The sequence below is a fragment of the Durio zibethinus genome, chromosome 2 (assembly GCF_047325235.1).
Source record: "Durio zibethinus cultivar Kanyao isolate XHJ-2024 chromosome 2, ASM4732523v1, whole genome shotgun sequence".
In the NCBI taxonomy this organism is placed as follows: Eukaryota; Viridiplantae; Streptophyta; class Magnoliopsida; order Malvales; family Malvaceae; genus Durio; species Durio zibethinus.
In genome coordinates, this window is record NC_143163.1 from 3515698 (window position 1) to 3543154 (window position 27457).

The 27457-nt window shown below is 32.8% G+C and overlaps 6 protein-coding genes across 11 annotated transcripts; 3 read left to right on the forward strand and 3 right to left on the reverse strand.

The window, feature by feature from the left end:
* The first annotated feature begins 954 nt into the window (after positions 1-954).
* Positions 955-3760, forward strand: LOC111308873 (ras-related protein Rab7). The gene is made up of 7 exons (XM_022907540.2): positions 955-1229; positions 1461-1487; positions 1612-1711; positions 2345-2491; positions 2591-2671; positions 2779-2924; positions 3387-3760. The coding sequence occupies exons 1-7, from the start codon at positions 1177-1179 to the stop codon at positions 3451-3453; spliced, it is 621 nt and encodes a 206-aa protein (XP_022763275.1). The 5' UTR covers positions 955-1176; the 3' UTR covers positions 3454-3760.
* Positions 3761-4618: 858 nt separating this feature from the next.
* LOC111308872 (SWI/SNF complex subunit SWI3D-like) lies at positions 4619-10992 on the reverse strand. Of its 4 annotated transcripts, none has more exons than XR_016329128.1 (8): positions 10517-10992; positions 9224-9750; positions 8017-8682; positions 6948-7114; positions 6158-6870; positions 5625-5809; positions 5085-5536; positions 4619-4977 (listed from the first exon to the last, which is right to left on the reverse strand). XR_016329128.1 is itself a non-coding variant. In XM_022907538.2 (7 exons), exons 1-7 carry the CDS (start codon positions 10962-10964, stop codon positions 5162-5164), a joined length of 3081 nt encoding a protein of 1026 aa, XP_022763273.2. In that variant the 5' UTR covers positions 10965-10992; the 3' UTR covers positions 4619-5161. The 4 variants fall into 4 exon arrangements, 2 of the variants coding, with proteins under 2 accessions (XP_022763273.2, XP_022763272.2); XR_002692308.2 differs by having other exon boundaries at positions 6092-6870; XM_022907538.2 differs by having other exon boundaries at positions 4619-5536.
* A 1750-nt stretch (positions 10993-12742) lies between these two features.
* LOC111308263 (uncharacterized) lies at positions 12743-13753 on the reverse strand. Its single transcript, XM_022906577.2, has 2 exons — positions 13633-13753; positions 12743-13480 (listed from the first exon to the last, which is right to left on the reverse strand). The coding sequence occupies exons 1-2, from the start codon at positions 13675-13677 to the stop codon at positions 13010-13012; spliced, it is 516 nt and encodes a 171-aa protein (XP_022762312.1). The 5' UTR covers positions 13678-13753; the 3' UTR covers positions 12743-13009.
* Positions 13754-15886: 2133 nt separating this feature from the next.
* On the forward strand, positions 15887-17608 carry LOC111308264 (BURP domain protein USPL1-like). The gene is made up of 2 exons (XM_022906578.2): positions 15887-16060; positions 16379-17608. The coding sequence occupies exons 1-2, from the start codon at positions 16010-16012 to the stop codon at positions 17357-17359; spliced, it is 1032 nt and encodes a 343-aa protein (XP_022762313.1). The 5' UTR covers positions 15887-16009; the 3' UTR covers positions 17360-17608.
* Positions 17609-21141: 3533 nt separating this feature from the next.
* Positions 21142-27371, forward strand: EMB3103 (Pentatricopeptide repeat (PPR) superfamily protein). 3 transcript variants are annotated; one of them, XM_089746305.1, is made up of 10 exons: positions 21192-21572; positions 21666-21929; positions 22032-22334; positions 22445-22549; positions 22745-22844; positions 23055-23374; positions 23937-24113; positions 24197-24325; positions 24884-25117; positions 25544-27371. In XM_089746305.1, exons 1-9 carry the CDS (start codon positions 21222-21224, stop codon positions 25097-25099), a joined length of 1965 nt encoding a protein of 654 aa, XP_089602431.1. In that variant the 5' UTR covers positions 21192-21221; the 3' UTR covers positions 25100-25117; positions 25544-27371. The 3 variants fall into 3 exon arrangements, with proteins under 3 accessions (XP_022762316.2, XP_022762315.2, XP_089602431.1); XM_022906581.2 differs by lacking the exon at positions 25544-27371 and having other exon boundaries at positions 21142-21572; positions 24923-25232; XM_022906580.2 differs by lacking the exon at positions 25544-27371 and having other exon boundaries at positions 21150-21572; positions 24884-25232.
* KCS7 (3-ketoacyl-CoA synthase 7) lies at positions 25806-27178 on the reverse strand. Its single transcript, XM_022906582.2, is given in 4 exon segments — positions 25806-26204; positions 26206-26744; positions 26747-27077; positions 27080-27178. Coding segments are annotated over 4 exon segments (1368 nt in total).
* Positions 27372-27457: the final 86 nt, after the last annotated feature.

Genomic DNA, 27457 nt, shown 5'->3' on the forward strand with positions numbered 1-27457 from the left:
CATAGGACGTCATGGGGCCAAGTGAAGAAAACCCAAAAATTAGGAAAGTCAAAGTCAAGAACTCATGCAGAATTGCATATGATTCATTAAATAGAGGATGACATTGAAAATAATAATTATTGTAATAATGAGATTAAATATTAATTATAATAGAAGATTAAAATTAATAATAAAAAATATTTTTAATTATAAATATAATAATATTGGTGAAATTGAGTGTTGTTTTATTACTTAAAAAATTAGTGAAAGCTTTTATTATTTTATTTAATTGTGATAAATATATTTTTAATTAAATTTAAAGTTAAAATTTATTCAAATTATTTTTATTTTTAATTAAAATTTTTATATTTTTATATTTAATTTAGAATCATTAAAATTCAACCTTAAATCTATTTAAAATGTATTTTCACTATCAAAAAGGCAGTAAAATTTTGAAAAAAATTATTTTCACTATCTACAAAATCAAATGAAAGTTTTTATTATTTTATCTAAAGGTAATAAATATATTTTAAACTATATTTATAATTAAAATTTAATAACTTTAACTTAAATATAAAAATAAATTAAATCATTTATTAATTTTTAACTAATAAAGGATCCTCTATTAAAAATTTTTTACTATTTTTTAAAGTAGTTGACAGGTGTTTTCCAACAGCTCAACTAATAAGGTTTAATAAATCACTTATCAAAATTGAACAAAAAAAACCTTGAACTCAGACAGGGTGTCATGAAATCCAAACGTACCATAAACAGATGCTTTAACCGTCTGAGCCACAAGAGATGGTTGAAAGGTTACCGTTACGGCGTTACCTAATGACTTATCAACACAATAACACCGAAAGGCGGTTTCCCAGGCCAGATTGGACGCTAACGTTAAACGAAGGAGCAGTCCAAGCTGTCACGCAAAACTTTCCTTTCCATACATTAAAAGAAATAAAAAAAAAACCAACAACTACAAATATAAAAATGCCCAGTTAGAAGAGAGAGAAAAAAATAGTTCAAGAAGATTTGAACAAAACGCCAGAAAGTTCAGCCAATTTTCCTTCCCAATTTTCTCTGTCAGGCAAACAAGTCCACGAGCCCCTTACTCTCTCTCTTTCTTGATATAGAAAACTTTCTTTTTTCTTTTTTTTTTTCTTTGTCTACGGATCCGCCGATTCGTTAGCATTTCGTACGATGCCGTCTCGCCGTAGAACCCTCTTGAAGGTCATCATCCTCGGCGATAGCGGGTTAGTTTTCTTTTTCTTTATACCTGTCCGTATCTTTATACGTATAGATACGCATGTATTTGTTTTTTTATTGGAAATTCGTTTCTAGGGTTTTCAGTACGGATCTTTCAAGATTTTTTATTCAAATCACTGGTCTCGTTTGTCGTTAAGCTGTAGTTAATTTCGCCTGCGACTTTCTTTATAATTCTGTAAAATTAATGTTTATGATTGTGATTGATCTGTGATTTGCAGGGTAGGGAAGACGTCTTTGATGAATCAGTATCCTGCAGCAGTCCTTTTTTAATTATTAAAAAAATTGAAGTCGTATTTAATTGTTAATTGATAGTATTAATTATTTTTACTATGAGTTTTGTTGTTGTTTGCCTTTACATTTTACTTTTAGATATGTAAATAAGAAGTTTAGCAATCAGTATAAGGCGACAATCGGGGCCGATTTTTTGACAAAGGAAGTGCAGTTTGAGGATAGGCTTTTCACCTTGCAGGTAGGTTTTATAAGCGAGCCCTGTATTTGATTTAGTATCAAGTTAATATCCTTTTCCTTGTGCTTGACAACAAGCTTTTTAACATTTTGATGAGCTTGCTTCAGCTTTTACATTTGTTTTATGGGATCTTAGTTTCATGCTGAGTATGGTGTCTTTTTGGCAAAGAAGAAGCTTGATTTTGATCTCTAGCTCATGAATCAAGCTTAGGTTTGAACATCTTTGATATAGAGCTTAAGGAGGATTTCTTAATGACATATAAGATTTGAAGCAAATGCATCTTACTTTGCACTATAATCATTAATTCAAAACTGCCAGTGCCCCCCATTTTCCATTTATTGAAAATCTTGTCAAAATTTTCTTTTTCTATGGTTATATTTTTTAGCAAGTTTGCAATGATTTAGAATGCGACGGTTGACTAGTTGATGATGTTGTCCCACTTGTAATTGGACTTAGGTTGATCACCTGATGAATGTTGACTTCATCAAGAAGGTTCTGTGATTTAGCATCAGACTTCCTTATGGACCACCATTGAGTATTGATCTAGCAAATTGTAGCATGACATTATAAGATAGGTTTTGTGTTATTTGAGTGGGCACTATGCTCAAAATTCATCACATTATTTTCTTTTCCCAGATCTGGGATACCGCTGGCCAGGAAAGATTCCAGAGCTTAGGTGTTGCTTTCTACCGTGGTGCTGATTGCTGTGTTCTTGTGTATGATGTCAACTCAATGAAATCCTTTGACAACCTTAACAACTGGAGAGAAGAATTTCTTATTCAGGTATAGATTCTGAACTTCTGTGAATTCTACTGTAAATCAATAAACGAGCTTTCCAGAACTTACTCAGTAGAGAAATGATGATTTGAGAACCCCTTGCAGGCTAGCCCGTCAGATCCAGAGAATTTCCCATTTGTTGTTTTGGGTAACAAAATTGATGTGGAAGGCGGAAACAGTAGAGTGGTATGTACTTTTGTGAATTTTTTCTACATCTGCAGTTGCATTATATATTCTCTTTCCCTCTCTCTCTCTCCAAAGATACAATTGTCTTCTTCTTGTGGACTCTCTAGGTGTCTGAGAAAAAGGCCCGAGCATGGTGTGCCTCAAAAGGAAATATCCCATATTTTGAGACCTCAGCCAAGGAGGGAGTTAATGTGGAAGAAGCTTTCCAGTGCATAGCCAAGAATGCCCTAAAGAGCGGGGAAGAGGAAGAAATGTAAGTTAAATCATAATCAGCTCTATCCCTGCGTACATATACATTCCTATATAATTTTGAATTATGGGAAAAACCTTAAGCTGTAATTTAATAGTGTCAGCTGTAACACTATCAGTTGCTACATATAGATATGCAACACCATACTTGAATGAACAAACTTGAGTTCAGCAGCTAAAAGTACTACTGTGTCTTAAATTTGCTCTCAAATTTTAGCTCATAGCTCATTCCATGCAGTATTCAATCATCTTTCTAAGTAATACATCATTATTGCAAATTAAGAAGTGAATTTTCTTTTTTGGTAACTGTGAAGTGACGGTATTTGCATGGTATACTGATTTGATTTCCCATTTTTGCAGAGTGAAATTTGTTAACAGCTTAGATTCTTAAATTATTTTTCTTAATATTACTTAAATTTTTTGGTTATTTTCTCATGTTCTTCTGGTGGATATTCCATTCATGAAGATACTTGCCTGACACCATCGACGTTGCAAGCAGCAGCCAACCAAGGTCAAGTGGATGCGAATGTTGAAATATATCATGTGATTTTTTCTGGCTGCGGCAATAAATATCTTTCAAGTGTTACAAATGATTTGGCCTTATCAACCATTGTTATGGATTAATATGGGGCTACACTGTATATTAATGTTTGTGTGAGAAACAAAATAGTCTGTTGCTAATGCTCTGGTTGGTGCATTTGTAATGACCTCATTTGTTTGACATTCTTGTATTTGCTCAGCACCACCCAAGTATTGTTTCGCAAGTGAACGTAAATTGTATTTGTAGGGTATTTCAATTTTTCAAACAAGGATTGTCTCCTGTTTCACCTTCAGACAAAAGTTGCTTTACGGCCAACATTTCCGCTTTGGTTTCGTGCTTTTGAAGATGATAACTCTAATAGGGGGAAGTAGTTGGCACCTTTGAATTTCTCAATGCGAGTGAAATATGATCTGAAATTTTTGGTTCTACTTTTGGAAAGGAAGTGGGGTCGGATTTCCTGGAACTAAAATAGTAAAATCTAATTATAAATTTTCGTCGTGAATATGCTTTTAAGCAGAGCTATGCAAACTATAGGTGCTGAGAGTTTCAGACGTTAATATTGCAGTAAGGCTAGCAGAGCTATGCAAACTATCGATGCTGAGAGTTTCAGACGTTAATATTACAGTAAGGCTTACTTCCGTTCGTATTTGCGTGTCACACTGGAGGAAGCAGAAATACAGAACTTAATGATCAGTACTTTAAATAGATCTGTATTTATTGTATCGGACACGTACAAAAATTATTGTGTCATGCGTACAAAACATAAAGATTATTGCCACAATTTGAAGTATTAAATATGATTTTCTTTTTTTTTTCATCAAATTCATAATTTTTGTTAAAAATATTTTATGTTAAACTTGTATAATTTGTCGTGTCTAAAATTAATAAATCAAGTCTAAATCTGAATAACAGAACTTCTCAAACTTAATTAAAGCTGATGGATTCACTGAAGATTTTCTATCTACATCTTGCTTGCAAAATCACATCGGTTCCCATCTCCAACGATTTGATTTAGAGTTCGACTATCTTTTTACTCACCGTCGCCAAATACGGGTCAGATATCTCATTTTATTAGTCATCATAGGACACTACAGACGACTCATGGTGCAAAAAGCTAATGAATCCAGGAAGCTACTACGTGTAGACAACGGCAGAGAGAAAGGGAACTCCGATCCAAAGATTTACTGTCATTTGTAACATTAAAACATCTCTATCCACTCGTAAATAGAATACATCTGTTACATCGGCCCAAGAATTCGGTAAATGGTTATGGATGTTTAATTTGTACCAACTAAATTCAACATAGTGTACCCAAAATTATCAACTACCAACTAGCCTTAACAAAATACAAACACAGAATAAAATTCCTAGTTAGAAGGCTCAACCATTTTGACTAGAATACGATCCAAAGGAAAAGAATTCCATCTGCTCCTTCCTCCTACGATGATGAGAATCCAGATGCGTATTCAAAGTAGGCAGTGGTTTCTAGATTGCTCAGAGATTATCAACGTTGTGGCTGGAATTATCACAGGAAAAACATCAAAATAAATTTGCTATGAATTCAGCTGTGTAAAACCTCTAGTTCTTAAACTCACCCAAAACCACAACTACAAAAAGAGATACCTGCTAAACCTCGTGATAGATTACCATCGTATAAATAATGGGGGAAATTTTCTATTCACAAGTAATCTGAATAGAGACTACTTTGTTCCAACTGAAGAAAGATTGTCCTGGCTAGCAGGCCGAATTGAACTTCCAGCAACTGTTGAGGATACAAATGGGTTGGAAGGAATAGGAGCCATAGGCCCCATAGGTCTTGACATTGGTGGCCTTGGGGCTGTCATGGTCATAGGATGCCTTGCAACTGAATTTGCAAAGTTTGTTGCAATTCTATTTGCAGTATTTGAAGGTGGCATTGATCTAGAGGAAGAAGCTGGCAAGCCCAGTCGAGCAGCAATTATCTGTGTTCGCTCGTGGTAAAGCCTCTGCCTTGACCTGTCCAATTGCTCCTTCACCCTCATCATGACACCCTCCATTTCATTGAAGAAAGCTAATTTGGCTTCCATCTTACGTAACTGATTCAATTAAAGCCTAAAACTTAGATTTTGCTCCAGTTGGAAATACAGAAAAAAAGATACTGCATGGATTTTGCAACTAAACTACCTGCTTTTCTATTAATGATGCGGTAAGATGTAGGATTTGATCCTCTTCCTGGTCTGCCAGAAGTTTTGCCTTCACTGCTGCTGCTGAGAGTGCTGTAACCGCTGCACACTTTACTTTATCAATGCTACTATCACCCTTTGTCTCAGTAGAGGCATGGTTCTCGTTATTAGCTACTTTACTCTTGTCTGCAAAGAATAGTAAGATAAATGAGACAAGTTAAAAAAGTATGCATTTTTCCAGCTGGTGGCTCTTATAATATACCATCTATATTTTACCGAACATTGTAGAAACATCACTAAGTATTAAGGTTCAAATTTCCAAGATGGCATGCAAAGAACCAAGAAAGATAGAATATGCTTTACATTATAAAACCAAGTATTGCTTCCAGCACTCCATACATATTTTAAATCAGACTTGTTAAATATTTCCACATGTTCCCATAAGATATTACTCAGCATTTTCCTTACAATTGGCTTCTGTTCTTGAAACTTCCACATTTGAAACAAGACATTCATAGAAGAAAGGAGAGAAACCTGTCGTTGCTCCATTTTCATTAACTGAATTTGATGTGACTGGTTGCTGAGGCTCGCTCCTTTCTACTAATTGTGAATCAGACACCATTTCAACATCATTTGAGGCCTCTGTAGGCTGAGTAGGCTCTCCACCAGAACTTGATTTAACTGGTTGTTGTTCATTCTTTGTTCTGGATGGAGAACTGGAAACTGCCTCCACATTTTCTAATGCCACTGCTGATTCAGATAGCTCTCCCACTGGCTTTGATGCAGCTGCATCACAAGGCTCATTCCTTTCCAATGGAGCAGAATGAGACATATCTACTTCTTTCACTGCCTCTGGAGGCTGAAAAGGCTCTTCCACTGAGGTTCCCCTCCCCCCTGTCTCCTCCACAGAACTTGGCAGAACATGGGATGCCGAGTTATTTGATTCCCTCATAACATTTGGTTGATGATCCTTTGATTGATCATTAATGCTGGATTCATTCAAATTAGTCTTTTTCACTTCCTCATTAGTTGCAAGTGTACCGAGCTCTTTTTTACCTGTGGATAGGTCATTGGCTGAAGCTGATGTCACCCTTTCTACAGGGAGAGAAACTTCAGCATTTTGGTCACAATGGCTGCTCAAAGAACTATTTCGATCCAAAACTGGGGTGGACTTATCCTCCTTGAGGGTTTTGTCTTCCGAGTTTTCCACATTCTGAGCATCCCCATTACCCGTATCATTGACAACACTGCAATTTCTAACTGACATCAGATATATCGTTTATAAATTGCAATCGATATATAAGCTTGAAATGGGTTAACATACCTCTCAGAACCATTTGGTTCCTTCTTGTCATCCGGTGGATCTTCCAAAAAAAAGCAGTTCCTTGCAGCCAGGTGAACACTGGGAGAACTACCAGATAATGATTTCAGTGAACTCTGGGCTGAAACAGCAGCGATGTTAGGTCCAACCAGACGTGCAAAGAATCCTGCCTGCAGATGGAGAAACATTAATGATGTAGGAAAAGTAACTCACTCAAATATTCAGAAATCTCAATAATTCATTGATCAAAGCCTCCTAAAACTATTACAACTTAGGTATTTATAACTATCAAAACCCTAATAAATATATAAAGCACCAATTATAACCCTAAAGTCCCAATTTGTAGAAAAGAAGAAAATACTAATAAGTCTAAAATATCGCAATAATCTAAAATAGCCTAAATAAACATAAAAATTATAATCAAACCCATAAATTATAAAATAAAGTCCTAAAAAACTCATTCTCTTAATTAGCATATCCCCATTATCCATCAATTAAGCACAGGTGAAGAGGCAGAGAAAAATTATGAATAGTGGAATTAGTCAAGATAAACATTTTCAAGAGAAAATTGGCAAAGTTAATTAAGCAAAATTTTAAAAAAGAAGTAATAAAGATTGTTCATAAACAAGTATAGCATGCAATAACTTAATAAAGGACTTTGTATAGCATAACGATTAACAATCATTTAAGAAGAAGAGTAAAAAATGACCATCAAAAAACTATTGCTAATAAGCAGAAAAGCAAAATGCCAAAGAATAGCATTTTGTGGTTTAATCATTCATTTGATGACCAAGCAAGCCACCATACTTTCTATTTAAGAGGTTGGGAATTTTGAATGCAAGTCCAAGGATACAACCACATCAAATCATAACTAAAACTTTTCATATAAAGCCATTTAAAATTATTCTAAAAACAAAAATAGATGATTCCCTGAGTAATATTTTAGGATATGAAGATTATCTCAGAAGACATGTACAAAGTGGATAAATTTAGAAAGTTAAATAAACGCTGGTTTCCCTTTAACACATCAATTGATAAAACCTAAATTTATGCACTTACACACTCAACTTACCAATGCCATAACAGGATTTCCCACATCAGCAAACGAGAGGATGCTTTCAGAAGTTAAATTATAACCAACAGCTTCAAATGCCTCCCTTAGAGCCATAATTGCACAATTTTCATTTGTGTCTTCTCCATCTTTGGACTCATTGATTTCTTCTGGCTTTGATGATTTGGGACCACCTTTTACATTAGTTCCAGTTTCAGGTTTCGATGTTTCCACATTAACCCTCAATTCTATTTCATCTTCAGGTTTTGAAGTTTCCATTGGTGTAGTCTGGGCCTGATTTTCTTGAAAAGTAGTCTTACTCTCTGTTGTTTCAGGGACATCTTTAGGGACAGATGTTTCATCACTCATTGCAACAGGTCCAGCAGTTTCTTTGGAATTAGCATCTATATTATCATCACAATTAAAGAATACGTCCTCAATTGGCATTTGAACAAAATGCAGTATGCATTGAGCTTTGGTTTTCGTAGCAACATGCTCTGCAATCTCATTCCAGTTTTCTTTATAAAGTTCTAGTGCCTCAAGGAGAAGGAGGGTTTCCTGATCTGTCCACTTGCCGCCACTAAGACCGGAGCCCTCAGCAGGCTCCATGAGAATAAAATCTGAAGAAGACATGCCGGAGCCAAACTTCCCATTGCTAAAGCAATCAGTACATAAGTCAAAATCTGCCTGTCAAATACAAACATAATTAGCATCATAAAGAAATGGAAAAATAAATCAATAAATAAACAAAACCCAATTTCCTAAATTAGTTATATTTGCCATTGTGATCATTGAAATTATACAAAGCTTCAAAGATCATTGCCTTATTGTTGTAAGTAGTGCGTCAAGTTTAAAACTGCACAGGTGGTACAAAACATTTATGTTGATCTCTAATTTGCTGGACACCTACTTCTACACTAGTTGGAAAAGGAGTCGTAGCTCGAAAGGTTTGTAGATTTCCTTCACATGGCTTGAGCAGAAGATGTCATATAAATTGATTTTTTAGAAGTAGAATTTCCTCTTACTATCTTAGAAATGTAAGACTTGTGAAAATTAACAAAATATACATATAAACATACATAAATCAATTCAACCCAAGCATGATAGAAAATTTGACTACCACCATAGGAAACACTTGGACAGACATAAGTGGTACCCTTACTTTTCTCTTGCATAGCACACCAAATAATTTGACGTTCGGACAATTATTTATTAGTCAGTAACTAACCTGCTTCTGGCAATGGTAGCGCTTCCGAGAGCAGTCAGCTGAACAAGAGTTGCAGTGGTACTCAACAGATGGTCCCTCAGGCCTAACCAAGTCCTCAGCAACTGCAGACTCTGGAAGAAACCTGGATTGTGGAGATGAGGTTGAAAGGTTTGGCCTGGGAACAACTTGTGGGCGTGATTCAATTGCCTCAAAGTGAAACAGTTTATCAAGCAAAGAATCCTTTTTGGCCATCCCATCACCATCGGCATTGGGCACAGCAGAACCAACTGGAAGGAAGGGATTAAAGTTAATCAAACCCCAGTAGTCCAGGAACTCCAATACCTCCTGCCTTGCATCCATATCACCAACTTCAAGATCTGACAGATCTTTCAACTCAATCTGCATACTTGGATTTGCATGAAATTTCTTCATAATCCAATTGCGTATCTCCATGTACACATCAGGGGTACGCATTGGGGATTTCCCATTGAAGAAAGAAGGCAACACACGCTCCTCCAGATGGTGAACTTTTTTCCATGAAAACCATCCTGTGAGTACAAAGAGAAGGATGAATACTCAAACTGATAATAGAAGTAAATACCAAAGAATCTCCTTCAATCTTAACGGCATGTCAGCATCAAACTAAGAGGCTTCCAATGAAGCAAATTCATTTAGAGCCCCAGTTTGCAATCGGCTGATGAAAACTAAGATTAACATTCTCTTGTATGGCTGACAATCATTGAGCACAAGAAACTGGATGAATACTTATAATCATTTACAAAACCATAATAACAAGGAATTACAGCAGAATTAACATTTTCACATCCCTTCTATTTTGTGTCCTTCTTTCTTTCTTTTTTTCTTCAATCAAAAACATCAGCAGCAATCCATCAAACTGCATCTAGATTTATGACTACGGTTGAATGAAAGCACTCACATGCAAAGAAACATAACAAAATCCTTACCTTTTTTTCCTGGTGGCCAAGAAAAAAGAAACCAATAAATCCTTTCCAAATGCAAAACGATACGGACTTAATAGTAGCGTTCACATTATCACATAGAAACAAATAAGTAAAGAAAATTCCCAATTAAACCACGCAAGAAAATTTGAAATTTTTTTTCTTGTTTTCCACTTAATTAAGAGAAAATTTTCACTTCAAACTTAATTGAACCCCTAAATCAACAGAAAACAAAAAAATCGCAAATAATTTCTCCAATTCACTACACTAGAGTTCCAAAATAAAACCTTCAACTTTCCTGTTCTTTCCTTCCCATTTTCCCATCAACCAAACAAGGAAAAAAAGAAAAACTCACCGCAATGATTAGGAACCACGTGCGCATTACTGTCACGAGATCTAACAGCCTCAAACTCAGCCTCAATCTTCGCTTCCAAAGCCTCCCACTCTTCACTTGCCTTATTGAATTCCTCCAAATCTTCAGCCTTCACAATCTCTTTCACCAAACTCGTCCCCTCATGCTTCTGGCCACCCGATCCCGAACCCAAACCCAAGGCTAGGTTTCCACTAGGCGCCCCTTGGCGAGCCCTAGTTAAAGGACCGTAATGGTTGATCGGAGGGTAGGAGACAAAGTTTGACTTCTCTCGAGTAACCCGCTTCGACGGGGTTGATGATGAGCTGGACCCAGAGAGAGAATTAGCTTTCCTCTTCTGTGTTCCAGCTCGTCGGCGCGTTGATGCCGGCTCCGGCTCCGCCAAACTCGGCCCCGCCGGTGAATTTACCGCGTCCCGGCGTTTCTCCTCCATCACACGGCTTGGGGGTTGGGTTTTCTGTGAAGAGGATTTTGAGTCTGCTCAATGTGAACCTTGTTGCCGTGTATTTTGCTATTGCCAGGGTCAGGTTTTGTTTCTTCCACGACCAACAAAAGCCGTTTTCATTAATTAAAAGATATAATAATTATTGTGTATGGTGCGGTTCATGATTAGCAATAAAAACTTTAATTTGATGGTTAATCTTATCCGTTGAATGATTCCCTGCTTTGATATCTGTGAAGATGTTGAAATGTGAAATTTTACTGAAAGAGGAATATATTAATACGGTTGGAATGACTGCAACAGATGGCTACCTGACAACAATTTTCAGGGTTTTATTTTTTCTTTTCATCTACAATTTTCGAGCACAGTTTTAAATTTATTTTAGCTGAAAAAATTAAGTAAAGGAAGTTGTAAATTCCCTTATTTATTCTATTAATAATAGTAATTATAATAAATTTTGAAAAAAAAAATTTCTAAAAGATTGATTGGATATTGTTTTTGTGATTGGATTAAATTCTTGCATACAAATATATTATATTATAATTTTAATTTTAATTTAATTGATTCATATAATTATTTTAAAAATATGATGTTTAATAATTTAAAATAATAACAAATAAATCTATTTTTTTATTTTTTTATTTTTGAATTGTATTTTTTATAAAAAAAAAAAGTGAATCAGATCATATGGATCATATTTGTTTATCAAATTTATCAGATGGTGATAAACAAATTAAAATACTACCTACTATATATTTTCCATAAAAAGGAAAAAAAAAAACTCTTCCTTCTAGAAGCTAATTAGAGAATGTCAAATTTTAAAAACGTTTTTGTGCTTAAAAGTTTAGAGTGTGGTACGTCTAAAAATGACTTACATTGAAATTAATCATGAAAATATAAGGAAAATTTATTAATATTAAAATTTGAATTTAAATTTTATAAGTAAGTATTTGAATCTTATCAATTTAATAGATTTTTATTAGCATAAAAATTATCTTGTATATAAAATATATGAGAAGTTATTTGATATACTATGAGTAAATTTTTTTAATTCTATAATTAGGATTAATAGGATGATATATATTTTTTAATTAATTTTTTTATTTTTTAAATATATATTGAATAATACCTGTCATTTTATTAATTTAATTTGTAAAATTAAAAATTTTAATATTAATGAATTTGATAATTTTTTAAATATATATTTATTCTATGTACTACTTTTATAGTATAATAATATTTTGTGAATCAGTGAATTAGAGTATTCTTTTAAAAATTAAATTATTTATTAATAGTATTAGTTTTATTTCAATGACAAGTTTATGGGGAGAAATTTATATAATTCACTCACAATAGTGTATGAAAGCTATGGTATATCACAATGTATTAAATTGGAGTTTATATTTATGTATTGTTAGTGTATAAAATTTAAACATTATTAGTTAATTAAATAATATTATCTTATTAATAAATAAATATCAATTTTTAAAATAAAAATATATAAAAAAAATTAATTTTTTAAAAAATAATTACTTATTAATGATGTGGTATCATCTAATTTACTTTATTAATGAGATGACATTATTCGATTCTCTAACAATATATAAAATTATATATTGACTGTGTATCAAATATAAATCAAATTAAGTATATAAATTTATAATTTAATTCAATTAATTAATGTAATTACATTTAAAAAATATCATTCAAATTTAAATTTAACACTTACAATTTATTTTTTTATCTTTAATTTAAGTGCAATATTGTATAAAAAATTATGCATATAAATTCAAAAAATAAATTAATTTAAGCAACATATTTATTCATATAATATAATAAAAACACCCGCTATTTTACAATAAGACACAAAAACATCATATTTTTACTTTCCTAATAATTCTCGTTTAGATGTGATTTCTATAAAGAAAACACATCTCCTGACGAGTTTATTTCTGACAGAACAGAACCATAGCAACAAGCACAAACCAAACCATAGTACTGGAAAATATTTAAGCTATCAAGGTTTTGTTTCAATTTCAGTCATGGTAAATGAGGATGTTTGGCCCTGGTTCAAAATCACTAGTAAATGATTTTTTCTCTCCCTTAAGACCAGCATCACCATCTTCGCCGTAAGAAGAAACGTTTGGCCTCGGTTCAAAATCGACAGTAAATGCTGACGATTTCTTTCCTTTTAGATTAGCATCATCACCATAAGCAGAAATGTTTGGCCTTGGTTCGAAATCATCAGCAAATGAAGGCTTCCTCTTCCGATCATCTCCCTGAGGCCTAGCTCGTTCAAAATCCTCAACAATGATCTTCTCTTCCCTCAGCTCAAAGCTGGTAGGTGTATGGCAGTTGGTTTTCTCATTGGAGGAGGAGGAGGAGGAGGAGGAGACAGCATCAACCCTAATAAGTCCTTCGATTGCTTCTGGCATAGGTTGATCTTTCATTACAGCTCTCCAGTATTCCCCAGCATCTTTTCTAGCTGCTGCTATGGTGTCGGCAAACTGCATACACATATAATTAACCAGACAGATTAAGAACATGGGCAGCTAGACAATTAATATCAAAGAGTAGCACTTATAACTAGGTTGCCTTTTCCATTAATTAGAATTGGGTTTTAAGCACATTGTTTGATTAATAACTTACAAAAGCTTACCAGGAGAAGTGAGAGGAACGCAAAGGAAGAAAGGAAAGATTTCATGATTGCAGACAATTAATGCAACTAAACGTAAAGAATGATCGATATCAACTTCTCTAATTCTCATGGAGCCACTAAGCAATAATCCTTTCCATATATAGAACAGATAAAGGAATTTTTTAGTATTTCAGCGAACACATGATTGGCGGGAAAATTAATTTTTTGCATTTCCTTTGTCGTGTACTAATAATTGAAGAATGAGGACCCCTCTAATGGTTTATTATATTATTATTTATTATTGTAAAGGAATTTATTATTTTCCTGACATGGCTCAGTTTCTGAAACAAATTATTAAGGCGCCATTCGAATTTCATCCTATCAGAATTCGATGAAATTCAATTTTCATTTTAGGATCAATTATATCATAGATTGTATTTGGATAGCATTTCATGATGCAGTTGAAATTAATGTTTTTCACTCTTAGGAAGATGAGTTCAGTGGTTCAACGGATTATAGCGTACTCGATTTTTTTTTTTTAAGATTAAAATAAAAGAATTTTTTAATTATAATAACTGATTTTTATAATATTTATTATGATTACATTTATATTTTATTATTAATTTTAATCTTATTATTATAGCATCTAATGTTATTATTATAATAATTAATTTCGTCCACATCATACTTTTAATTTCATTAAAATCAATTGTTCATTCAAATAAACTTTAAATCTTGTAAAGTTAAAGCTAGGTAAGGTTAAATTTTTATTATAAAAGCTAAAAATGGCTTGTTGACAGTTAATTAAAAGTAAAAGTTTCAATTAATCTGCAGAGTTGTTGAAAAAAACTAGTATAATAAGAATTAATTAACTTGATAGTAAAATTTAATATAAAAACAATTTAAAATAATTTCTCATTTAAAAAATTAGAAAATATTTTAGCGCAACTCCAACTGGCATTTGTCTTGTAGCTAATTGGATTCTAAATAAGAAATTAAGAAAGGAACCCTCGAGTGGCAACATGTTATTCATGTGGGAGGGGCACAGTAATTACCATCGAATCACATGTCAATTTAAAATATAATATTATGTCATAATATAAATATAATATGAATAAAAAAATCCAAATGATATAATTTAAAATTTTAATAATAATTATATATAAATTTAATAAAATAATAAAAAATATATTTTATATTTTTATATTAATATAAATTATTATTGTAATTTTTATATAAAATATAATATAAATATATAAATTTTAATATTTTATATAATACAAATACATAAATCATCAAATTTAATTACATACTTGTACAGCATTTTAAAGGACATGTAAAAGATTCTTCTGCTTCTATACATTTCTATGATAAAAAATGCCCCGTTTTTCATGTATTTAAGCTTATAAAATCCCGGAAATATAGTAACTGATCAACACATATGCGCTACCAGGATTCGTTCAATATGATAGATTTGGAAAAAAGTATATAAAAAAAAAAGATTGATAAATTAAATGATTGATGATATGATTGATAGAAAACACTTTTTTTTATTATATCATGAAAGTAAAATTATAGTACAAATAAAAAAAAAGTAAAGTTTGATTTGAAACCAAATCTTGATGTTATCTTAAATATTTTTTATCACTAAACTAAAAATTTAGAGACGAAAAAAAACCCTATTTATTAATTAGAATAACGTATTGTTTTCTTGTACATTAAATTTTGATGATATCTTTGATTACGTAATAGACAGCCACTAGTAAAGAATTTTTATTTTCTGGCACGTTTAATTCATGCAATATTAGCATGCATGAATGAATAATATCTGCAAGCTTATCATGTATATGCCTTTTAGCCCTTTCAATCATTTCAACTTTATTCCAGAAAATATTTTGCTATTCTTTTGATGAATTTAGGAACGTTGAGACTAAATTTGGAATGAAAATTACTCATGGAATAATCTTTATTTGTAAGTTTATTACATCTAAAATTTTATAAAATTTATATAAATCAATTGAATTAAATTATGAAACTTTCATTAAAGTATCTAAATTGATGTCTAAGCGAAAGATTTTCTTCTTGTTTCTTTACAGATTTCATACCCCACCTGAAATAATTCTTCAGTTTAGAAATATAAATGGGAGACACGTACAGGACAATGCATGGGCGGAAAGATAAACCTAACCTCAATCAGGATTATGCTTTTTTGGCTGCATTCAACTTAAAATATTAATTTCGAGCCCATGTTTGATTTGATGATATGTTACAAGAATGCAATGAATCTTGCATGTATCTAGTTCTCTACCACAGTCTGATTCTCTTTATATTAATCTCTATTCCCTCTTTGTAAAAAGGAGAAGATAAGCATAAAGTGGAAGCAATTTGTTATAGAAGAATGAGCATGAAATTTGTTTCTTGCAGCTTTCTTCTGCTCCTACTTGTCATGGTAAATCTAAACTCTCTGCTTCATTCATTTCCCAAGCTAGATATAAGGTACCTGTGTTAATCTGATCAGAGTTTAAGCGATACAGTGGTAATGGTTTCTTGAAACTCAGGAAGCTCATGAATTTGATTAACGAATGGCTATAGCAAATTAAAACGACAAATCAACTAACTCTGCATGATCTTTTTATGTATGAAAATTGAATGAAGCCACTCAATTTATCAAAATTTGTACAAGATAAAGAAATATTTTAAGATCTTTTGATGTTTAGAACTTAATTATTGGTGTAGTTCGTTATTTGTTCTGTCAACCTTTTTGCAGCATGCCGATGGAAGTGGAGGCAGGGAGATGGCTGATGACCATTGGAAAGACTTGATAAATCACGATCGTGATAGCAAGCAGGTAAAGTTGCAGGGCCCCTCTGGATATGAACTAAAAAATGAAGTTCAAGGCAGAATTAATGTTTTGAGACTCCCAAGCATGGACTATGATCGGCAAAGCGAAGATGATAGTAGTGCCCACAGCATGGTACATGCCCACCAACATGCTACGGTTGACGACCATGATGGGGAGATTCATGCTCATCCATTGTCCCACATGGAGCACATGGATCGTTCAATGATGGTGTTTTTTACCCTGAACGATCTTAAGGTTGGGAAATCGATGCCAATATATTTTCCTAAGAAAGATCCTTCAACATCTCCCCACTTGTTGCCTAGAGAAGAAGCCGATTCAATTCCTTTCTCATTAAAACAACTTCCTCACCTGCTTCAATTCTTCTCCTTCTTGCAAGACTCTCCCCAAGCCAAAGCAATGGAAGATACACTGAGACAATGTGAAACTAAAGCCATCAAAGGGGAGACCAAATTTTGTGCTACCTCTTTAGAATCGATACTTGATTTTGCACGTAGCATCTTCGGATTGAACTCCTATTTCAAAATTCTGACAACTGCACATCTTACAAAGTCAAGTATCGATCTCCAGAACTATACTATAGTAGAAACACCACAGGAAATATCAGCTCCGATGATGGTAGCATGCCACACCCTGCCCTACCCATATGCTGTACTCTATTGCCATAGCCAGGAGACACAGAACAAAGTGTTTAAGGTATCACTGGGTGGCGAGAATGGAGATAGAGTGGAGGCAGTTGCTGTTTGTCACATGGATACTTCTCAATGGGGCCGCAACCATGTGTCGTTCCGTGTGTTGGGGATTGAACCAGGGACACCTGGTGTCTGCCATTTCTTCCCAGCAGACAATTTCGTACTGATTCCAGTGCCTACTCACACCCCTGAATAGTATCGTCTCTTCCATGAGACACTGTAGCCTAAATACTTATCTACTTGTTTTCCTGTTATGTATGTTTTTATATCTAGTTGATGGATTACGCCAATCAATCTATATGTACGGATGTTGTTTTAATGGTGTGGATATTAATGTTTTATGCTAGTAGCTTGATTATGATTGCTTGATCTCGTGTGACCACTTGTATCATGTTTCATGAATGACTGGTTTCAATTCAACCGGCGCTGTCTTGTTCTGTGTTTCATGTCATATTGGTGATGGACTTTTGGCAGAATCATTTCATTTTTGAAAAAAGCTTGAAGCTATTGTTGTAGTATTATGATCTTTGCTCGATTTAGGAACCGAACCTATCTAGCTGCAGGAAAGAGGAAATGTTGCGCCATTTCCCCATAACTTAATACTTTGCTTAACAGAGTGCCCCTGAACTTCAGGACTCCACTGATCAGATTCATAGTTATATTTGTAGAATCAGGATTATCTATACAATTTTTTTAAGAACGTGATTAAGTGAGGTAATTGGAATGAAAAGCTCATGCTCGCATTATTTTATCTATACAATAACATTAATTGATTATGGTGATCATTAAATTTTTTAAAGATTTTTTGGATGGAATCGTATTAAAGATGAACAATGCATCAGATGATGACATGCACAATCTTTTTTAATTAGTTGTTAGATTAAAAACAAATATTTTTGCCTTAATTTGTCATGATGAATATTAAAGAGCTTATGAAAGGGAAAGATAATTACTCGTATGTGATACACCCCCAATCATGATGCAAAAGATAAATCCTTGATTCGATCATAGAAAATCGTATCCACTCTGTTTAGTTTAATGGATTTTGGGGCAATATGTTGGATTTGGTAACATATATATATTGATGAATGAATCAGTTGATCATGACATGCAAATTAATTAAGTTGATGAATGAATCAGTTGATCATGACATGCAAACTAACAAGTCACCATTATTGTTTTGCTTTCTCCTATATTAAATTTTAATTTTAATAATATTAAATATTTCAAATGGAATGATGAACAAGCACAATGAAAAATAGTTTTTCCTGCTACAATATACGGAAAAAACAGCACATATATTAATTCGTATATTTTTATAGTACAAAATATTAAAATTTTATGTATTTATATAATATTTTATATAAAAATTATATATTATAATTTATATCGATAAAAAAATATAAAATATATATATTTTTATTTTATTAAATTTATTTATAATTTTTATTAAAAATTTAAATCATATTATTTTTATATCATATTTAAAATTATCAAATCTACATAAAAATAATATCAATATAAATTTATAATTTAACTCAATTAATAAATTTAAATCTCAATATTTATCATATTATTTATTTTTAAATTATGGTTTTTATATAAAAAAAAATACACCAATCGAGTTGGATGACTTGTTGTCGGCAAGTTAATTAATTTCTCTTGTATTCTCAATCCCAAGAGAGGAATTCCAACACAACATAAATCAGTAAAACAAGATTGTGTCGGGGATTTTTATTATTTAATTAATCAGTAGCAATACTGATGAGAAAAAAATCTATTAAAAAAATCTGTCAACTTTTTATTTTACTGTATTTAATTTTCTCTGCTCCCCGTTAGCAAAATTTTTATTTTGTTTAATCGGTAGCACCACTTGGATAAAAATCTATCAAACCTTCCACGATGTGCATCGAGTCAATAAAATAAAAGTATTATAATAAAAAAATTAATCAAAATAACTTTTTCTTTTTCTTTTTTTAATTTACTCCCAAAAGAGAATCCCAAGTCATGGTTCATGCGTGTGATTAAATTTTACTGTCGGTAATTCCAACTTACTAAAAATAATAATTGAGAATTGGGTTAACATCGTTTGCTTCTTCTCGGTGCTTGTGGTTAATTTGTTTGGATGTATTTATATAGTGGAACATGTGTGATCCTCTTCATATTATATATGTAAATTATTATTTTATAATGGTTTGATAGAGTTTTTAAATATCATAAATTGAATTAAAATATTTTCGTATGTCATTATATATTAGTTTTTAATTTTTAATTTTTAAATATATTTTAATGGGATTCTGTAGCAAACTTTTAATTTTATTGATGATATATTAAATAATTTTACGTATTTTGAATGATTTATATATTTTTTGCCAAAAAAATTATTTATATATTTGGGTCTTTTAATGCCAATTGTTAATAGGATGCTTTCTACTTGTAATTAATTTGTAAATTTTTTTGTTGATTTGTCAATAAAATATTAATTGCTATTTTTGAACACGTACAAAATTAAATTAAAATTTTTTATTTTGTAAGAGACAATGTGGTAATCAAAATGAAACCATACATTTCACGTGGCGAAGGCATTTCTCCATGGCCTTCAGCATCTCGACACTAGGGAAAAAGGTTGTTATTAAAAAATTTTATAATCTTAATTAAAATTTCATGATTTTAACAAGGGATATACATTTTTCATTTCTTGAAAAAAAAAATATAATGATTCAAATGGGAATGATTTGATGTTAATTTTAATTTTTTATATCTTTTTTAGAAAAGTGAAATCAGAGTTCAAGTACATCATAACAATTTATTTTCAGATAATAATAATAATAATAGTAAAAAGAATCTATTCATATTATTGTAGGTTTTATATATATTTTTATATTTGAATTAAAATGATAAAAATTAAAAATATTATTTTAATTTAAATAATTATTAATTTAATTTTGATCCAATAATAAAAAATATAAAACTTTCACTAATGTAAGTGAATTTTATTAAAAAAATAATGCACTGGCTAATATTAAGGGAAATGTTATCAATTGGGTTCATATTCTTCATTTTAATAACGTTTTCATTTCCTTTTCTAATCTTTTCTTCATCATCAACTAATTAATTACGTAGGCAATTATTGGAAAAAATTCAAGATAGTTTTATATATTTTTCAAAATAAAGCACCTTGTTTTTCATGTATTAATGCTTAAAAAAGATTCACCCGATATATGATAGATTTGGGAAAATTTTTACAATGATAGATAAAAATTTTAAAATGAAGTTTGTGAAGTTTTTATTAAAAATAATTTTAAAAAATTAAAAATTAATTAATTGAAATATTTTATTATATATATTAAGTATATAAATTTTGAAAAAAAATTTTGACATACATTTTAAATAAATATTTTTAATAAAATTTTTAATAAATTCTTTATTATTAAATAAATACTTATTAAATTTGAATTATAAATAATATTTTTAATAATTTTTTCATTAAATTCTTTTGATCAAAGAGTGAAAAAGATTTAAGAAAGAATGGGCAATGAGTTTGTTTCTCGCAACTCTCTCGTTCTGTTTCTTGTCATTTGTAATAATCTCGACATTAAAACTTAAATTGTTTTTAAAAACTAATTTTTAGGAAATGATTTTTATATTTTATATTTATTTTATAAAATTTAATTAAAAAATAATTTATTAATCATTACAATTGAGTTTTCTTAAATTATTCACTTTTTAAAGAAACGATATTTATCATAAAAAAATTGTTTATAGATAAAATTATTTGTCAAACTCACGAGCTTACTTTGATTTAAGTTGAACCTTTAATATGATATTTTAAATTTGAATTTAATTTGATTGATTAAAATATTTTATTTAATTTTAATTCAAAATATTTAAAAATATTAAACTAAAGATTTACAATTCTTTATTGAAAGGGCTACTGGGCAAACCGGGTATAGTCGGTTGCAGTGTCCCCAATCCCCAAACATCCACCGACTTAACAAGATGTAAAACGTTCAAAACTGAACCAGACAGAACAAAAACACTGTTGAACAAAATCTCCAATGATGGAGTTATCGTCAGTTCTTGGTACTAGGTTTCACCACAAGATTCTCCCCCATCCATTACCCTCCTCTTGTCCCACAATTCCTTCCCTGTCCCCTCCCATCCCAAGAGCCAGCGTCCCTATACTCACCTCGGCAACACCCACAACAGCAACTCCCGTTGAAGAACCCAATCACACTCGGCCTCACTCCAAGTCTTACTTACAAAGAAAATCCGCTCTTCTTCAAGTCGAACAATCTTCTGATTTGAACTCTGCCCTTCAACGTTTCGGTGAGATTTTAAAGCCGCAAGACTTAAATGTAATTATAAGGCATTTGGGGAAGTCAGGCAAATGGCATAATCTTTCTCAGGTACCCAAAATTGATATGCCACGTATCCTCAATACCAAGTACGTAATTTGTTTGAATTTACTTTGATTATATGTTTTGTTGGATAATTTGCAGCTATTTGATTGGATGCAACAGCATGGGAAGACCAATGGTTCATCTTATAGCACTTATATAAAAGTTATGGGGAAAAAACTCAGCCCTGCTAAAGCCTTGGAAATTTACAATAGTATTCCGGATGAACCAACCAGAGTAAACGTTTTTATATGTAATTCTCTTCTTAGTTGTTTGGTTAGAAATGGAAAATTCGAAAGCAGCATCAAATTGTTTGATAAGATGAAGCAGGATGGTCTAACCCCAGATTCTGTTACATATAATACGGTATTGATAATGATCCTACTCGAATTATGCTTTAGCCAATTTCCAAGTTACCCAATTTGTATCGGGAAACTTTAATGATTGTTTTTGTTTTGATATCCTTAGTTGCTAGCAGGTTGCATTAAAATCAAACACGGGCATTTCAAGGCATTAGAGTTGATTAAAGAGTTGAAATATAATGGTTTGCAAATGGACGGTGTGATGTATGGAACTCTTTTGGCTGTTTGTGCTTCGAATGGTCTTCGTGAAGAAGCTCAAAACTACTTTAACCAGATGAGGGAGGAAGGCTATTCGCCTAATTTATATCATTACAGCGCTTTAGTTAATGCTTATTCTTATGATGGAAATTATTATAAGGCTGATGAGTTGATGGAGGAAATGAAATCTTCAGGGTTAGTACCAAATAAGGTTTGTTTTTGTGTTTATCTTGTCAGATTTAGAAGTTGCGCTAGGGGATTAGCTACCATTAGTTGTTTATAAATTGGTGTTATTTTATCTTATTTTGCAAATGCTTGCAGGTTATGCTGACAACTTTGTTAAAGGTATATGTTAGAGGAGGCTTTTTTGAAAAATCAAGAAAATTATTAGCCGAATTGGAAGCTTTGGGTTATGCTGAAGATGAGGTACTTTTATTTAATAATTTTCTTTCATGTTTGTGCGTGGTCAAAAGATGAGATGTGAACCTTGAAAAAGATATGAGTTTAAATTTTTATTTTGATTTTTTGTCTATGACAGGCTGACGTATGATTAAGTTTCATCAGCTGCAGTTGCATAGTTTTATAACTATCTTTACTCATTATATGCAAATCAATGTGTAGATGCCTTACTGTTTATTGATGGACGGTCTTTCAAAAGCTGGGCATCTAGATGAAACAAGATCAGTTTTTGCTGAAATGCAGGAAAAATCTGTCAAATCCGGTGAGTTTCCTTTAAGAGGTTGAGCTTACCTGTGTTAAATACCGAGTCGCGAAGGACCACTAACTAAGGATTTAAGGCATGCTCACTGATCAGAAATGCGAATAGTGATCTAGTGTGATTTCCTTGTGATTTTTGTTTGGCATGCTATGTTGAAGTTTCATCTCCCCTTGTTTTGATTCCAAGTATCTGAAATTTATTTATCTCCTGCAGATGGATATTCTCATAGCATCATGATCTCAGCTCTGTGCCGAAGTGGACTTTTTGAAGAGGCAAAGCAGTTGGCCCAAGATTTTGAAGCCAAGTATAACAAATATGACCTGGTTATGTTAAATACAATGCTTTGTGCCTACTGCAGAGCAGGTGAGATGGAGAGTGTAATGAAAACAATGAAGAAAATGGATGAACTTGCAATCAGTCCAGATTACCGCACCTTTCATATTCTAATAAAATATTTCTGTAAGGAGAAATTATATCTTCTTGCTTATAGGACCATGGTGGACATGCATGATAAAGGCTATCATCCAGAGGAGGTGTGAGAAATTCTAATCTTTAGAAGTTATTAAGAATGCTAGCGTGCAACTCTTTTCTTAGTTCCTGAATTTGCTGCTAATCATAGTCAGACAACAGCATAAGTGACCTGATCCTATGAGCTTATTTCACTATTGTGGAAAACACTTTAAGAACTTGCTTCATTCTATGAATAGTCTAGTCTTGTTAGATTATCTACTTTGGTTTCCTGCCATAATAAAATTTTTGAATGATTCTTTTTGTCCAACCACTTAATTCTAATCTCCAACTGTACTTTTTTCTTTCCAAATGTACAGACAGGCTGTTTGTTTTCTTGTTTGCTCAACTTTTGGTTATTGGAGTTGCTGCTTTGAAAGTGGACACGTTACTTAATAATTGGGGTCATATAAAAAGTTGTCTTGCAAACTTACGTCACTTATAGTTTTAGTTCAATGAGATTCTATTTTTGGGGTGTGGCAATGATGATGGAATGAATTTCAATATTTGACATAGGCAGCATCTTTATTTGAATCAAGTTAAACTAAAGAATCACAATATAAGTTTATAATTCTCTGTTATTTGCAGGGACTTTGCTTCTCCTTAATTTTTCAACTTGGTAAAATGAAAGCCCATTCTGAAGCATTTTCTGTTTACAACATGTTGAGATATAGCAAAAGAACAATGTGCAAAGCCATTCATGAGAAAATTCTGCATATTCTAATAGCTGGACAACTGCTTAAAGATGCATATGTAGTTGTTAAGGTATGTGATGTAGCTTTGAAAATTCTTAGCCTTATCATTCCCCTTTATACTATAATTTTTTTCTCAAATTACTTTATTACCAGGATAATGCAGCACTCATCTCTCAACCTGCTATAAAAAAGTTTGCAACTGCATTCATGAAGTGGGGTAATATCAACTTCATAAACGATGTCCTGAAGGTTATTCATGGTTCTGGCTACAAGATTGATCAGGTAGGTAGTTATAGACTTTAATTAATTTGATTCATGAATTGAAATTACTTTTCTTCTATGAAAGACACACGCTTGTTTGAGTTGCAGAATTGTTGCACGTTTCTGAAATTCTGCATTCTGATGCATGGACTGCATTTGATAATCACAATATTGGTGTATTTAGGTGTTGTAAGAGCCAAAAGGATCTTATTATTGTTAATTATTCATCTGCTGGGTTGAATTTACTTCAACTTGTTTATCCAAGTTTTAAAATTACAGCTCCAAAAATAGATGGAAAATGGCAAATTTATCCTCAAAATCAACCCTGGAGATTCTTACAATGGATCCATCTGTATTATAGTGGCATTATTTTTCATTCATATCACCATAGAATAGATGGTCAAGTTATAGCATGGGGTGATACCTTTTGAAACACAAACAAACTCAGTCTGACTTCCCATAGCTCAGAGTGATTTTCATGGAAATGGAGCAACATCTCTTGATTCTGTTGCAACTTCAACTCTGTCGATCATAGATATATATTATGATTGAATCCTTTTATTATTTGGTTTCACTCAGGGACTGTTTCTGATGGCCGTATCCCGTTATCTTGCTCAGCCCGAAAAGAAGGAATTGCTTCTGCAGTTGCTGCAGTGGATGCCAGGTCAAGGTTATGTTGCTGATTCATCGACCAGAAACCTGATTCTTAAGAACTCTGAGTTATTTGGTCGCCAGCTCACTGCAGAGATATTGGCCAAGCAGCATATAATGTCAAAAGTGTCACGGTCTACATAGATGTTACATCATGGATGGGTAAGCATTCGACAAAACAGTGTAAATTGAATAGAACAGTTCAAATCAAATTATCTATTTGTAGGTAATGATGCAACTATTTGGTTCCGATTTTAAGAAAATCCAATTCCATTAAGTTTCTTGTAGTCTTAGTTTTTCCTTTTTCTTATACACTTTTAAATTTAATTCGCTAAGTTGACAGAGCAGGCGTTTGGAAGATGACTTGCACAAAACAAAACCGTACAAAGATGGGTAAGGAAAATGATAGTATGTAGGAAATATGGAAGAAAATAGTGAGGATAGCAGATTGGTCAAGAGATATGGCATGTTTCAATTTTGTAGATTTCGGATGGTTTATGACTTGATAAAAAGGATTCCTTAACCCAAACCCCAACTCCTAACCGTAAACCATACTTCAATCCTGCTGCATCTTGTTGTGAATTGCAGAATTGGTTGGGAAGCCCATGTCTAGTCGCACAGGTTCTAAACTGTTCAAAGGGAGCTTGAGAGCACCCCGTGGGGCCTGTGCTAAGTTGGAAATCCAAGACTAACAAAAGCATCTGATCGATTCCTTTCCCTTGAAATCAAACTGGAAGCTGGGATGCACTTTCCATGAGTAGTAAGGATCTGAAAACTGAATCTATCTTAAATAAATGTAAGATTATTGAACAGCGAAAAACTTAATACATATCAGGAGACGTTTGTAGTATCAATGATCCATAACACTTGGAATAGTTACAGGATACCGATGAATTCTGTCAGACCATGTGTTGATTTCCTTGGGATCAAGATCTGAAATGCATTTCCAGACTGCACTGTTAGTTTTAAAGCCACTTCCAAATTTAATTTGCCAAACCCTGTCCCCCTTCTTCACCCTTCCTTTTGCCTCAAGGTAGCACAGTTGATACCAAAGCGACGAAGATGATGTGTTTCCAAATCTATAGAGTGTCACCCTCAATGCTTCAACATCTTCCTTTTGCAGCCTGAGACTATCCTCCACTCCATCAATTACTGCCCGACCACCAGCATGTATACAGATATGCTCGAACGCTTTCTTGAAATTTGGCACATAAGTTTCCTTCTGCTCAGCGGACCAAATTTTTTGGCGAAATTACTGACCACCCGTATCGGAGCTGCTCAGAATATGGTAGCACGAGGGGGCCTAACTCTGAAATATTGGTCCTTAAAGCTTTTGCAGCAAAGTGTAAAAGAGCCCTTGAAAGTGACACCCCTTTTTGCCCATCTTCATCTATTTGTTGAAAGACAGAATTGTAGGATTGATCATCTGATCCCATGTGGGTTCGAACAATGTGCTGAAGCTTGTACTTGGCCATACATCTGTCTTGCTTCCTGTTGAATAGTAGAATAGCGACTCCTCCCATACGAAATAAAGTGTTGGTTACCAGCATGGATTTATTTTTACCCCAATAAATACTGGGTGTAGTGGCTTCGGTACCGAGCACTAGAGCCAAAGCGTTCTTCTGAACTATAAGGAGATCTTTCACCAAACTTATCGACAAGATTCCAGCGCTGCAGCCCATTCCACTGAGGCTGAAGCTCTTAATATCGCTCCGAAATCCGTACTTGCTTATCACCTTGGCTGTAATAGACGGAGTAGGACAGAAAATGCTACAATTTGATACCAGATATCAATGCTTTTAGGATCTATTTTGTGTTTGGAGAGAAGATCTTTCACAGCTGTAAAAAGAACTTCTTCAATCTCTTGTCAAGCTGCACTCAAAGAACCATCAGATGGTATCTCGTGAAGCGAGCGAGGTAGACAGGATTCATTTCCCACAGCTGCTCTTTCCAACATTTTCACTTGGAAATCGATGCTTTCTCTGTAAAAAATATCGCTTGTCTCTAAAAGTTCAATGAAAGTGGCAATTACGGCTCTCAAGTTAGCTGGTGGACAATAGCAGTTGAAATCTGAGAGGTAAACACAGGGTACTCTAGTACTGTAGTACAGCACCGTGGTGATTATAAAACAGATGCAATCAAGAACTGGTGTAAGGAGATTCCATCTGCTGCAAAAAAGAATAAGCTCTGAAGGGAGAAACATTTGAATAACACCGCCACCATTGACACGAGCGAGGATCAGGTTGGTTTACGAGATAAATTTTTGGGGTGGCTTTGTTTGATCTATATGTTCATACAATAATATAAATAAGCAAGGCCTAAGTCTAGTTCTTGTAAGAAGTTTTAGAACGCAACTGCTAGCTCTGATTGCATCATGCCAAATGAACCAAGAAGAAATATCGATTAACCGGAATCTGTTTCAAATGAGTTTCCTCCTCATTTTAAGTTACTGAGTCGCCAAATTAGCATAAACACCATGCTTATGATCACATTGGCCCTCTC